Source organism: Sphaeramia orbicularis, chromosome 12 (genome assembly GCF_902148855.1).
Source record: "Sphaeramia orbicularis chromosome 12, fSphaOr1.1, whole genome shotgun sequence".
Classification (NCBI taxonomy): Eukaryota; Metazoa; Chordata; class Actinopteri; order Kurtiformes; family Apogonidae; genus Sphaeramia; species Sphaeramia orbicularis.
This window is the reverse complement of record NC_043968.1, coordinates 50,417,488-50,431,796: the sequence shown is the minus strand read 5'-3', so window position 1 is coordinate 50,431,796 and position 14,309 is coordinate 50,417,488. Positions and strand designations below refer to the sequence as shown.

General features: G+C 42.5%; 1 protein-coding gene across 1 annotated transcript; it reads right to left on the bottom strand.

Moving 5' to 3' along the window:
• Positions 1-3,389: 3,389 nt before the first annotated feature.
• On the bottom strand, positions 3,390-6,783 carry LOC115429100 (uncharacterized). Its single transcript, XM_030148349.1, has one exon. The coding sequence runs from the start codon at positions 6,742-6,744 to the stop codon at positions 3,526-3,528; it is 3,219 nt and encodes a 1,072-aa protein (XP_030004209.1). The 5' UTR covers positions 6,745-6,783; the 3' UTR covers positions 3,390-3,525.
• Between the last annotated feature and the right edge of the window lie 7,526 nt (positions 6,784-14,309).

Here is a 14,309-nt window from a genome sequence, read left to right as displayed (position 1 = left end):
AGAGGCACAGGACAACCCTTGTTATTTATCACCTGTGGGATTGGGCTTCATTAGAGGCCTACACTGTGGTTCCCCTCCTTGTGACTCATCCCCCATCACTGTCTGTCTGTTCTGTTATCTTGTGGACAAATGTGGCCGGATAGTAATTGTCATTCTCCTTGTTAACAGGAATCCCCACTGTCACGTCGTCCACCCACGCCTTAGTGACATTCAGCTAGAAATGGCAAATGAGCCATGGAATCCCGGAGATGATGTGGAGGATTAAAGGTCTTAATTCATTCGCATGATGAGGGAGGCCATGACACAGGAATGACAAAGTACAGACATTCCCCCGTGTCCTTGTTCATCCCATCTATCACTGTGTGATCTTCTACATTCCTCCTGTTCTCTGTCTTTTTTTTAATCCTCAGCTCTTGCTCCTGAAATCATCATCTGTCAAACAAATGTTTTTAGTTAATCTCTAAATCAAAAGATAGCTAACAGCAACAGTTTGTATCAGTAGCATCTTATGAATATACCATAATTACTATCATAGTCCTGCAGAAATGAGCCTTCAAATCCGGACATAAGAGTTAGAATTTTGTACCTCAACTTCTCCTGTCTCAAAGTTAATGGCTTTGTTGAATGAGATATATATATATATATATATATATATATATATATATATATATACACACACACAATGTACACACACACATAAATAGATATTATAAATTATATACATCCCACTTCTGCATTTTAAGGTTTTATGTGTCTTAACAAACACCAGACACAAACATCATCTGCTCACTAATCCTTTTATGCAACCTGGTGTTACACTCTTGAAACTTCCTTTAGCCTGATTTGGTCACACTATGAGGAAAGCTTTTCATTGTGTGGGTGAACACATGAAACCAAATTACAAGTTAGAAACTTAGCTGTGATGTTGGAGGTCATTCATCGATACTATACTTCAAAAACCATAAATATGGTTATAATTTTTTTTTAAATTTGTAGTCAACAAAATGTGTTTGTGTCATAAGTATTTGTTCCCACTGAGTGCATTTCCTGCAATAATCTGAAAGGAAAGGAATCCAAAGGAAAACTCCAACTGCATCTTTGTCAAAGGAAATGGGGCAATACTTTTGGGTTGGCTTTCAAAACCATGTCATCCCTGCGGTGTTCTGCAGGAAATATTGGATAATGTTTTGAGGAAGGGTCTGCTTGCCATTTAACAGGTACATACCAAGCAATTTCCACCCCAGTGTGTACAGTGAATTGCGTCAGTGGCCCCACAAATACTTTGCAGTGCAGTTCTGCATGGTGTTGACAGTGATGAGAGGGCCCTTTGCTCTACAAAGGCAGCTATCACTGTCGGCTCTGTCATCGGTGCACCACTGAACAAAAGCAGGCTCTCTCACTAAACACCAGGCAGAGAAGTGTCAAGGGCAAAGCTCCTTCAGCTGTGAGGTCAAACAGTCAGATATTTCTCTGCTGGGGTCTCTCTGAAGTTGACAGTTTGCTCATGAATCACATAGTGAAATGATGCTTTGTTTTGGGGCTGGGGTGAATAAAAGAATTGACATATACAACTCTCAAAAAAGATATACGATCTGTTATTTGTTTTAACTATGCAGGTTACCAGCCAGTTGCAGTTTTACAGGAAAGAGCAGTGCTGATCTTTGTCAGTGTGTGTGAACCGTAGGTCGCTGCACCACTTCCCTATGGCCAAGCTGGCCATGGTGATGACTTATACTTCAGTTGACAGTGGAGGAAATCAAAGCCAATGGTGAAGGATTTGAGCCATGTGTTGGTTCATTTTCCACAGGGATGACACTCATCAGAGAGCAGTTGTGTGCAAATTATGCTGTAACTAAAGGCATACTGTTGGCATGATAAATGTATTTCAGCACCCATCACCCAGAGGAACAACTTCTGCTGTGAGTAAAAATTCCCATCGGCTAGAAAGCAAATAAGTGGCATCATTGTTTTCAACCACTGCACCATGATCACAAAAATAGTAAAAGGTTTAAATTAAATTCCTTATTCCATTTATGTAGGAGTTGTGTTGTACTCTTTGATGTATGTATGTATGTATGTATATATATGTGTGTGTGTGTGTGTGTGTGTGTGTGCGTGTGTGTGTGTGTGTGTGTGTGTGTGTGTGTGGCCATGCATGAAATTTGATTTATTTTTTATTTAAGTATTACATGGATATATATTTAGCTATTTTGCATTTAGATACAGTACAGCACAGCATTGTACAGTACTTGGTTAGGGTTTTAATTGTCTTATATATCTACCATTTCCATTTCATATGAATAGCAACACAGTGTGAAATTACTCATATTAAAAATGTACTGAATGTATATTGTACATGATTGCATATTATTGCAATTTATAAGTCTTGACCTACCTAGCTTACTTTGTTTCTGTGTAAATTTAGATCTGTTGAACGTCACTGCTACGTTTTCAAAGTAAAAATGTTCATCATCTCACATCTCACTCTGACAGACCCCATCATCAGAGCATAAAACACAACTCTTACATAAATGGAATAAGGAGTTTAATTTGACAGAATAATCCCTGTGAATACGGTTGCACCCTGCTGGCTTTAACTTCAGCACAGAAAACCCTATAAAGACATTCTAAAGAAGATTCCAGGAGAAGGGAGTACATTTCCACATTACACATTTAGAATCAGGATACAGTAGTTCACCAGATACTAATGGCAGAGGACCACATGACACCCTGACCACATCTGATCTTATACAATCTGATAAAGTGTGACTTAAAGGTTAATTATATAACTGTTACCCATCCATAAATCTAAAAAAAACAAAAAAAAAACAAAAAAAAACACTCTCTATTATATTTATATTGTTGACATGTGCAGTTACATCATATCAAATCTTTCCAAACATCTTTCAATTCAGATTGAGGGCAACAGGGAATCAGGGACATTAAACTGATTTCCTGTCAGTAGTGTCATAGCATTATTAACATATGGGGCTGTACCTATAACAAAATTCTTGGTTGATACTGTTAATATATAAAAGATAGGGACAAAGGATATTGAAATATAATTTAGATACTGATGTTTTAGGATGAATTGTTTTAGTATTAAGCAGTTATCGTTTTGACATTGGATTCTTTTGTTTAATCTGTTTTATTTCAATAATGTTAATAGTGGGTTCTTTGTGACCAGGATTTATGTACTCTGTTTTAGTTTAAATATTTTATCAGTAGGAAAAGCTTGTTACGATAGGAAACATCTGTCTGCACAAGAGTTAAGTATGTTCTGTTCTTCCTCTAGATACACATCTGAACACACACATATTCACACACATAGTGCTTTCAGACATAGGTGATAAGAAGTAAACTTACTGTTGGCATGTTGTGGGAATACATCTACTGATGCCTCTGGACACATCTTCAGTGATGTTCCTGGAATCACTGGGTGTTTCGGGTCTTTCAACATCATACACCCTCATCCAGGTGACCCAGCCAGGGCTGATCAGACCCCGGCTTGTGTCCAGATGGCAGCTAGCTACCATGGCTCCATGGTTTTCCTCTCTTGAGCCACAGCCATCTTGAGGCTCTCTCTGCCGCTTCGGTGGCATTGCGGATGGCTCTCCTCCTACTCTCTCCCTCGATGCCCAGGTTACTGAAGGCTCTGGCCAAGGATTGAGCCGCAAAACCCCTGCATCCCACCTCCACTGGGAAGCACCTTGCCTTCCAACCAGCCTGTTGACAGTCGCTGATCAGTCCTGTGTACTTCGAGAGCTTCCTCTCAAAGGCTTCTTCTATCCGATCTTCCCACGGGACTGTCAGCTCCAGCAGCACGGCTTGCTTGGTAGCCTCTGATAGTATGACGATGTCTGGGCATAGGGTGGTGGCAGCTATATGTCTGGGGAACTTCAGCTGCCGCTCGAGGTCCACCAGCAGCTGCCAGTCTCTTGCGGTGGTCAGGATGCCAGCTGGTGGTCTTCTAGCTGGGATTGCCTGCTCCCCAGCTCTGACAAAGGCGATAGTTTTCTTGGAGGGACGGGACCGTTTTGCCCGCTCAATTCCAGTGCTGATGGCTTCAGCGATGGTTTTCAGGACTTGGTCATGCCTCCACCGGTACCGCCCTTCTCCAAGTGCCATAGAGCAGCAGCTGAGGATGTGTTCTAGGGTTCCTTTCTTAGAACACATAGGACAATCTGGTGACTCTGCCAGGCCCCATGAGTGCAAGTTCGATGGACTTGGAAGCACATCATAAACTGCCTGGATTAGGAATTTAATGCGGTGAGACTCGGCTTTCCAGATTTCAGCCCAGGTCACTTTCCTCTCAACCACATTCTCCCATCTTGTCCACGCACCCTGCTGTTTCATCCCCACTGCCCTGCATGTTCTTGACTCCTCCACTGTGGCTCTGACCTCCTCCTGTATGAGGTGCCTCCTCGCCTTTCCTCTGGTGTTTAACTCAGGAGTTGGAAAGGATCCCAGCCCTGCACGTCCCCGTGTGACCACTCCCACAAGGCCCCTATGATGCAACCTTACCTCTGCCTCTAAGACGGCATTCTCTGCCCTCCACTTCCTACCAGTCCTCACGCATATTCCAGTGTTGGCCACCTTCGGATCGCTTGAGTCCCTGTATTGCATCACTTCTCTGGCTCTCGTCACCTTGAATTCCTCCTCCAAAGATTTGAAGGGCAGCTGCAGTTTGTTGTTGTGCCCATAAAGAGCAATGCTGCTCAGGCTCTTTGGTAGTCCTAGCCATCTCCGAAGGTGGCTGCTAACCTTCCTCTCTAAGGTCTCTACTGTGGAGATCGGGACAGCATAGACAAGGAGGGGCCACAAGATCCTGGGTAGAATGCCGTGCTGGTAGACCCAGGCTTTGAATTTTCCAGGTAGGCCGGACTTGTCCACAGACTTCAGCCAGCCATCCAGCTCAGAGCAGGTTGACTGGATGGATGCTCTGTCTTTCAGAGAGCTGTCAAATACCTTGCCCAAGGTCTTGATTGGCTTCTCAGTGATCGTTGGAATGGCTGTGCCTGCGATGTAAAACCTGAACTTGTCCTCTACCTTTCCTTTCCTCAGCACCATGGATCTAGACTTGGCAGGTTTGAAATGCATCCGGGCCCACTCCACCTGCTTCTCAAGTCCCTTTAGAATCCACCTGCAGCCTGCAATGGATTCCGTGGTGACTGTAAGGTCGTCCATGAAAGCCCTGATGGGTGGCTGTCGTTGTCCGGATTTCATTCGGGGCCCTCTGCACTCCGGCTCGGCAGCCTTGATGAGCATATTCATGGCCAAGGTGAAGAGAGTCACTGAGATAGTGCACCCTGTGATAATGCCTATCTCCACCTTGTGCCAGCTGGATTCCACTGCTCCTGAAGAGACCCTTATCCTGAAGTTGTTATAATAGTCAGTGATGATGTCTCTACACCTGCTGGGGACGTGGTGTTTCAACAGCGTGAGCTGGATTAGCTTGTGTGGAATGGAGCCAAAAGCATCTGCCAAGTCGAGCCATAGCACTGACAGGTTCCCGTTGTTTTCTCTAGCCTCCCGGATTAGCTGTGACACCACACCAGTATGCTCCACACAGCCCGGCATCCCTGAGATTCCACCCTTCTGGACTGATGTGTCGATGTAGGTGTTCTTTATTAGGTAGGTGCACAGCCGTTTGGAAATGGCACTGAAGAAGATCTTCGACTCAACGCAGAGCAAGGAGATGATACGGAACTGGTCTAACTGGGTGGAGTTTTCCTCCTTAGGAATCCACACCCCTTCCGCTGCGCGCCATTGGTCTGGGATCTTCCCTTTCCTCCAGAAGACTCGCAGAGTTTTCCAGAGGCGTAGCAGGAGTTTAGGGCAGTTCTTGTACACTTTGTATGAAGTGCCACTAGGTCCGGAAGCAGAGCTAGCCCTTGCTTTATGGACAATTTCTCTGACTTCCTTCAGCTGGAGCTCTGTCATATCAAACTGCACCTCCGGCTCAGGGGGATCAATAATGGTGCTACTCTCTCCCAGCTCCTGATCTCTCTCGGGATCAATGTACTTCTGTGTGAGGTGTTGGTCTATCGCTTCTTGTGATGAGGTGAGTCTGCCATTGCGTTTCTGTCCCAGCAGGTCTTTAATGAACTTGAAAGGGTTGGCAATAAAGGCAGCTCGTCTTCGTGCCCTCTCGCGGCATCGCCTCCGGTGCCATTCTGCCCGGCGGAGAACAATAATCTTCTTCCGTAGGATGTGCATCAACTGGGCCAAGCCGATGCGCTCCTCTTCCCCTACCACCTTATACTGAGACTTCAGGGCTTTCATCTCCTTTCTGATGTTGTGAATCTTTGTAGCTCTCTGGTTCTTTGAGTAAGATGTTCCGGGGCGTTTCTTCTCCTCCTCACCAAACCGTTCAGCTGCGACGTTGACAATGGTTGTTGTCATGGCCTGGAGTTTCTGACTGGCTTCCCCTTTCCCCATTGCCTCCAGTATCTGGTCGACATCGTTGTCAAACTGGTTCCACAGTGACTTCATGTTAGCTGCAGGCCATTTGATCCGCCTCCGGTCCGACTTAATGTTCAGGGGATTAGTCGACAACACTTGGAGGTTCCGGGCACTGTGGGGTGACTCCGGGCCTGGCCCCTTCTGCGTCTCACCAGGCTGAACGCCTGTGCGATGTGTCGCTCCTGCTCCCTCCAAACACTTCATCTTCGCTTGGTGGATCTTCAAGCCGCGGATGTTTTTGCAGACTTTCCCACACATACACTGGTTGCTCTTAGTCATATGTCCGTTATCCGGGTCTGTAACCACTGTGTCCGTCCTACTGGGGTGCTCTTCCTCCCCCCCTCTCGGGCACCCCTGGGGGTATCTTGCCCTGGGGGCATAAGTTTACTTAGACCTGAGGCCCCACATCTGCTTGACCTTTTTAGACAATGCTAAGTTAAAGACCAACCCATTTGTACGGGAGAGCCTGCCCATAGGGAAAATAAATGTGCAATTCATTTAATGTTCGGGGCTCATTGTGTTTTGAGTCCTTTGCGCTGAATATCCATCTTATTTGTGATTTTGTCAACTTTGAGACCAATCTGAATCCAGACTCAACCCTGGAGCTTCCAATAAAAGAACATGTTTACAATATATTCTCATGTCATATTTTATTTGAGGGTATTTTTTATGTATCTTGGTCTTAACATTTTCCCACTGCACTGCACCCTAACTTTTTTTTTTTCAACTTAAACCTGAATCAAGATTAAAGGACCACAGAGTCATAGATCACTGTCCATGATGTGACATGTCATGATCATGTTCCCATTGCACTTGACCAGCGAGTAGAACAGAATAAATAAAACATGGTGGTAGATTGGCTGTCATGTACATGCCTACTACGGTTTAAACAGGTGGATTTACAGTGCCCTTAATGGTAATATAACTCTAACATGGCAGTCTTCCAATCTCATTACTGGTCGAGGATCACTTCTGAGACTAATGGCGTTCATGTCAGCGTAAGGTTCAACCACAGTGAATGTGTGTATGTGAGCGGGTAAGGGGAGGAGAAGAGGGGAGGCCTTCTCCATACGTGACACCCATGCCTATCCCCACCTTGTCTCACCTTGGTACTGCAGCACACCTCCCTCCTATCATTTCCCCCCTTTTCCATCCCTCCCTCTCAACTAAATCGCTCGTAACATTGGATCCCAGGTGACATATTCCCACTATGGTGTTTAATGGAATCCCGTGCACTCTGGTTGGCTGAGGAGAAGTAGTTTGATCTTCTGAGAGGTAAAGGAGTGAGGCAGAGGAGGAGGAGGAGGAGGAGGAGGAGGAGGAAAAGCTAGCAAAAGGGAGGAGAAGGTGGTGGAAAGCCAGGAGGGATTGATGGAGAGAGGAAAGTGCAAGAAATGGGAATAAAAATAGAGAAGCAGAAATAAGTAGTGGAGGGGAGGATAAAAAAAAAAAGTGGGCAGGATGGAAGGCATCTGCAGGAGTAAATTATAAAAGTCATGGTCAAGGTAACAGGGGTAATGATGTTCTAGCTTCAGTCTGGTTTGACTCTCACATGTAGTTTAAGCTGTACTGTGGCTTCACTTAATAGTGTGTGAGTGGCCTTTTTACGCAGTTCTTGTCCACATTGTATACAACTACCTGAAAGCAGAAGAATCAAATAGAGGTCGTAGGCATTAAAATACAGCATCTGTGCGATTCTCTGATTTACACCTTCATCATTTCAGCTTTTTTAATTTCTGAAATGAGTAGACCAGATAAATGAGGTTTATTTGCCAGGAATTCCAAAAAAAAGAGCATAAAATTTGGAGTGATGAGTGTAGATAAAGTTACAAAGGTGTAAGCACAGTTTTGAGTGACAATTTATGCCATTTGGTTTATAAACAGTCAAACTAGACTGAGTCACTTTTGATCCGTGAAGAGAAAACTCACACAATCGACAGGAAGAAGGTAGCAGGTCCTTATCATTGACAAATTGAAAATAAACAATATGGTAACCAGCTCAAAACACCCATATTCATCTTTTTCATCATTCATCATCATTATCGCTATACTGGATTTTAAGGAATAGTTCATATACAAAAGTTTGTGTCATTTGATGTCGTGTTTAAACGTCTGACTCTTGAATTGTAATAGTAATATATTCAACCACTTGACTCCTCATCTTGTGTTTTTTTAAACATCATTTAATTTTCAACAAATAATCAACTTAAATGTAACGGTAGCAAATTAGAGGCCAGAATAAAATCCAAGTTGACTAATTAATTAAATGAAACCATAATCAACAAAATTTCCATCCTATAATGATAGGAAAATCCTTGGAATTGTTGTATTAATCCTATAACTGTTAAAAATGTCAATGTAAAGAAATCCCACAAAGCCTCTGTGTGTGTACCGTAAATTCCACATAATCTCTAAAGTACTGTAAGTTTAAAGCAAAATCAACCAAGCAAATCATCAATTAAGTAATAAAAAACAATATTAGCACTCACAGATTAAATAGCAAATGTCAAAAACATCTAGTTCCATTTCTAAGCTAACATCTAGGTTGCTTATATTCACAATAATGTCCACAACACCAACATCAACAAACTTCCAACATGATAAAGACTCGTACTTTCCAATTCTATGTTACCACATAAGCATGCACAAACGTTACATACTGAACCTTTATTATTAAAGATTAAAACCACCTTAATGTGATGATTAAGAATGGAAGTCCAAATGATCCAAAGTAAGAGTCAAGGGAACATTTTAAACATGTAGTGGTGTGGTCAGTAACCGTATTTCTAAATTAAGAATACATTACTGTTAAAGGTTAGTGATATTCTGTTGTATTTTTGTAGTTTTTCTTTTCTCTTCTGTGTATGGGTATGTTTTTCTCTTTTCCTCTCTCTCCTTGCAGATTGTGTTTTGAGTGAGGATGAGTTGCAGGTGTGGTGCTGGTGTGCTCTGTGATGACTGGTTCCTCAGCGGTGAGCGGGAAAATATAAAGCTGAATCACCCTACTTCCTGTGGACTCCGCTCTTCTCATCCCTCTCGTTTGACCAGCAACCAGTAGTTTTGTTTGGAGAGCTTCTTTTTGTGATCAGACTCAAAAGGCAGGATTTTTTTTTTTTTTTTAATTTAAGTTTCCTCCTGTTTCTTGGTTAGGAGTCTACGTAAGAATAATGTAATTTGGTTTATGTTGGTAGGCAAGTATAGTGGTCTTAAGGTATTATTCCATTTGTTTTTGTTTTGTTTTTTTACTTTGATTCCCTTCCTGATTTTACTGTTTTATGTTCTTGTATGAATAAATATCTCAGATTGCAGTTTTGTTGATTGCTGGTCATTTCTTTTGTAACTTGCTCCTTTTTGTAAAGGGACATGGAAGGAGGGGAGTGTCATATCATGTTTGCGTCTCGGTAACCCCTAGACCGAGAGTAACAATTACCCTACTGAAAGTATAACACATATTGAGTTGTAATACTTGTATCACCATATTCTTGCAAATACCCACCCTTATTGAAAGTACCAACAAGAGCAGCTTTCAGTCACTGCACACCAGTGGCAATTTCTCATAGACTGTAAGGGAAGCTCCCCTTCCCCTAAAATTATGAAAATTAAATGGTCAAATATGTTCGGTTGTGTTGACATTTCATTGACTACAAATGTGTTAGAACACGTTCATCTCAAAGACGAGTTCATTCAGAATCAGCTTTATCATAAACCAACAGACTCGATGTTGTTCACTTCTCAGACATTCCCGTTGCGCTGTTTTCTCATATGATCTATGGTCAGTGCATTTGTCCGTAGACGCTCAGCGTCCATGCACTTCAATGGGACTGAGTGGAACAGTTTTTTTCATTGCCTCAAAACTGCACGGTAATTGGATAAATGCCATGATCTTGTCCTGCCCCCGGACACCCAGCATCTCTGGGGATGAATGGAGCTGTGGGCGGAGCTCGGCTGGGCTGGACGCCGGGCTTCCACATGCTGATTGGAGGATCCGTCGAAAGGCTGAATCCTGTTTGATTGACAGCTAGTTTGAGATGTACTCCTCCACTTGACAGAGTTTAGTTTAATACTGTTGCACATTCTGCTGTGAAATCCAGAGAAACCACTACGAAATTACTTGTTCATTTCTTGCACTGTAAATAAAACACAGTCATTGTACTTCCTTGTTTCAGTTTAACATAATTTCAGCGTTTTCTTGTTTACTTGGTACGATAAGGTCACTGACCATTTTCTTAAAAAGGAACAGAGGGACAAATTTATGTTTAAATAACTTGACTTTTTTTTATGTAAGCTGACAATGAGCTTCCCCTCTCTGAAAGACAAGCAGCCGCCACTGCTGCACACAGAGTGTCGTTACCTAAAGAGAAGAAAAGGGAACACTTGAGTTTTGCAAGCCTCAAGAGGGTTTTTAGAAACTTTACTCAGCAGTAAAACAAGGAAAAGGTACACCCCTGCCATGCTGTCACTGTGATGCTCAGGGTGTATATTTGCATCATATAAAACTGTAAAAGAACCCAAGTCATCATATAAAAGGCTGATTATTTAGCCTTTGTTTGTGGCTACAACAGATGAATGGCTTATTTGCGGTTCTCTTATTCAGTGTTAACTCCTGTGGGACCCTTTCTACTATAAGCCCTGCAGAGTTAGCAGGTATTAGATGTAAACAAATCTGTGCTGCTCCTTGGGAATGTCCACTGGGTATATTTCAGCTTTGCCCTGAGTCAACGGGGCTCCACTACAGCATTTCTGTTTACAAAGATAAACGTGTCCTTGCTCAATGAAAGAGAGAGTGGAGAAATGCTAAGGCTGTAAAAAAAGAAGCTGAATGATGTCACCTGACATCAGCTGGCATTAGATCTGCTTCTGCTGCACACACACACTTCCTCTCAGTGTCTGGACTCTGTTGGTGCGTACAAAAACTCAACAGGAACAATGTGTCCTTTACCAGCAAGGCAGTAATTTGCTGCTGCTCAGGGACATCATGATGAAGCTGAATGGGAAGCCGCACTGCCAGAAAGCATCTGGCTGTCATGTGACATAGCTCCCCTACCTATACAACCACTAAGAGGTAGGCAGAGGAAGAGACAGCTGGAAAATGGACATAAACACAAGAAACAAAAACAAACCAGTTAGTGAGAACAGGCAAAGCAGAATGAATGAATAAATCACCAAGCTTAACAGCCAAAAAAATCTCACAGCAGTCAGGTGACAGCCCTGTTAATAATAATCTGCTGCATGCCACAGTGGATCACAATAATAGATAAATAACTTTTCATCTACTGCTGAAGGAAGAACATCTGATTGTGGCTAAATTAGGCATGGTGATTCCAAAATCTGAAATCAGAATTTGTCCAGCATTTCAGGACTTTAAGTTGTGTAAACATGCAAAAAACACACACTCAAAACCCACCCCACACCTTTTATCGTGCTTTGATGATCTAAAGATAATCTGTGCTAAATTGGTCAAATATATTCATGGATATGAGCATCAAGAAGAATGAAGAATAAACCTAAGTAGCAGACGCCATCGGCTTGGCCCAGAATTGTTCATAAATGTTTCAGACACTTGCTCTTGGGCTTGTGACAGTTTCCTGCTACAGGAACCGACAGCAATCATTGTCGTGTTTGCCACTTGGAACCTGGTATCCATTTCAGGAGTATCTTGATGAAATCGCTTGTCATGCTCATCACTTCCATCATCCAAATCAAAGTGTAAGTGAAGGGACTGAATTTTGACTAGCATTCTGCAATCCCTGTTCAGATCACCTAGTTGATCATGATTTTGGTTTGGTTTCCCAGAAGAACAGCTTCAAGGAGAATGCAGGATTACCCATGAGTTCTTGATTCCAGGTTTAAGCCTTACATCACTTTGGACTGCAATTTTCTTTCAGGTATGTTGGTAAAATGAGGCATTTTCCCTATAGGAAAATCATCATCAAACAGTATAACTGATTAGTTAGTGGGTAAAATGAACCAGGCAAAAGGCAAATTTTGAACTTAATGATTTGACCAAGTATTAACCGACATATTAATGTACGTACTTATCTATGAGCAGAAAAAATAGTGAAATGAATGAAAGTATGAACAAATGCACCATCAGTGAATCATCTGAAATTTAACACTATCACATTACAAGATTAAGGATAAAGTTACAACTAGAAAAGCACAGAGAGCGCAGACTTCTGCCAAGGCAGATCCGTCGTCCCCCCTTCATCACCACCAAAATTTAATCATTTGTTCCTTGTGCCAGTGTCAACATTTCCTGAAAATTTCATCAAAATCTGTCGATAAGTTTTTGAATTATCTTGCTAACAGACAGACAGATAACCCCAGATGAAAACATAACCTCCTTGGTGGAGGTAATTACACTTATACAACATACTCTAAACTCATTTCCTATGGCTAGACACTTAACCTTCATCAACAAATTAGACTAAGACTATACTGTCTACTTTGTCCTTTCCCTGTAGGACATATTGAGATGTTTACTTCAATGCACTACGTGTATGTTAGTGTACGTGCAAAGTCTTTACAAGGCCAGTCTGTTCCTCTTCACTGTTCCTCCATTTAGCCAGTACTCCCTTTCCTTTCCCTCCCTAATGAAGTATGTTCTGTCTTCAGTAGAGCAGGGGTCCCTAGTGCTCTCCCCTCCAGTTCTGAGTCATGAACTCCACTCTCTGCTGCTGAGGGGGGTGGAGTGGGGGGCAGTGTATAGTCCACCAGGACGTTAGGATGGAGGACATGCTTCATCCTGAGGTCTGGGTCCATCACTAGAGAAAAGAGGTCAGTAGTATGGAGTCATGGTGGTTTCAGATCAGGCAACAACAGTATTCTGTAATCCAGTTTTGACTCTGTGCTGGGTGGGTTAGCCCATCCCCCGAAGGGGAGGCAAGGGGTATTGTTTCTGGTTCGGTTTGTTTGTTTGTTTGTTTGTTTAATACTCTAGCAGCAAAATTATTGGTTGAATTCATACCAAATTGGGTTTATAGATCGCCAGTGACCCTAAGAAGATGTGGCTACATTTTGGGAAAAGTAGGTTCAAAGTAAAAATTTTTAATGAATTTTTTACATCTTTTTTTACTCCCATTTACTTACAATGGTTGAGATTTCACATGTCTATTTAAAACATAAATTTTGTTTCAATTTACTTCAGACTTGGCACATGTATAGAGGCAATTGATATGCTGACATCAGCACATGCATAGACATGATGACATCAGCTGGATCGGAGCCAAAACAAGCTACAATACGTGCGAGGGGTAGGGATGGGAATCGAGAACCGGTTCCCTGTTGCCTGATTCCTTGGAATCATTTGCCTGCCTACTTAATGATTCTGCTTATCAATACCACCTTCGTTGTGCATGTGTGATGACATAATGTGCAGGCTGCATTGTTTTGGTCGGAACGCAGCCAACATGGCGCTGAGGCAGGAACACTCCAAAAAGATAACACCAGGTCCACACTTGTAACACATGCAAAGCTTCCATTTTTTCAAAGGGGTGGAATCCTTCCAATATGCGCAAATATTTGTCCACACAACATGTGATTAATTTGCAAGAATGTCACATGTTTGATACGCTACTTAGTGACGCTTGTGAATCCAGCAGCAGAGTAAACACCAGGGCGTCATCTGGGCCTGATTCTGGTGGGACCAATAAATGTTGTGCCCCCTCAAATAAAAGTTTCCGAAGGTAGGGAATAGGAAATGAGGTGCACAATAACGGGAGACATTGAGGAATTAGTGAAGCATCATAAGTTTGAGTTTCACTGTACGGTGCCTCCCCATCGACTGAACCGGACCTGGCATCATCTGTTATTATTATTTGTGCATATTGTATATGTTATATTTT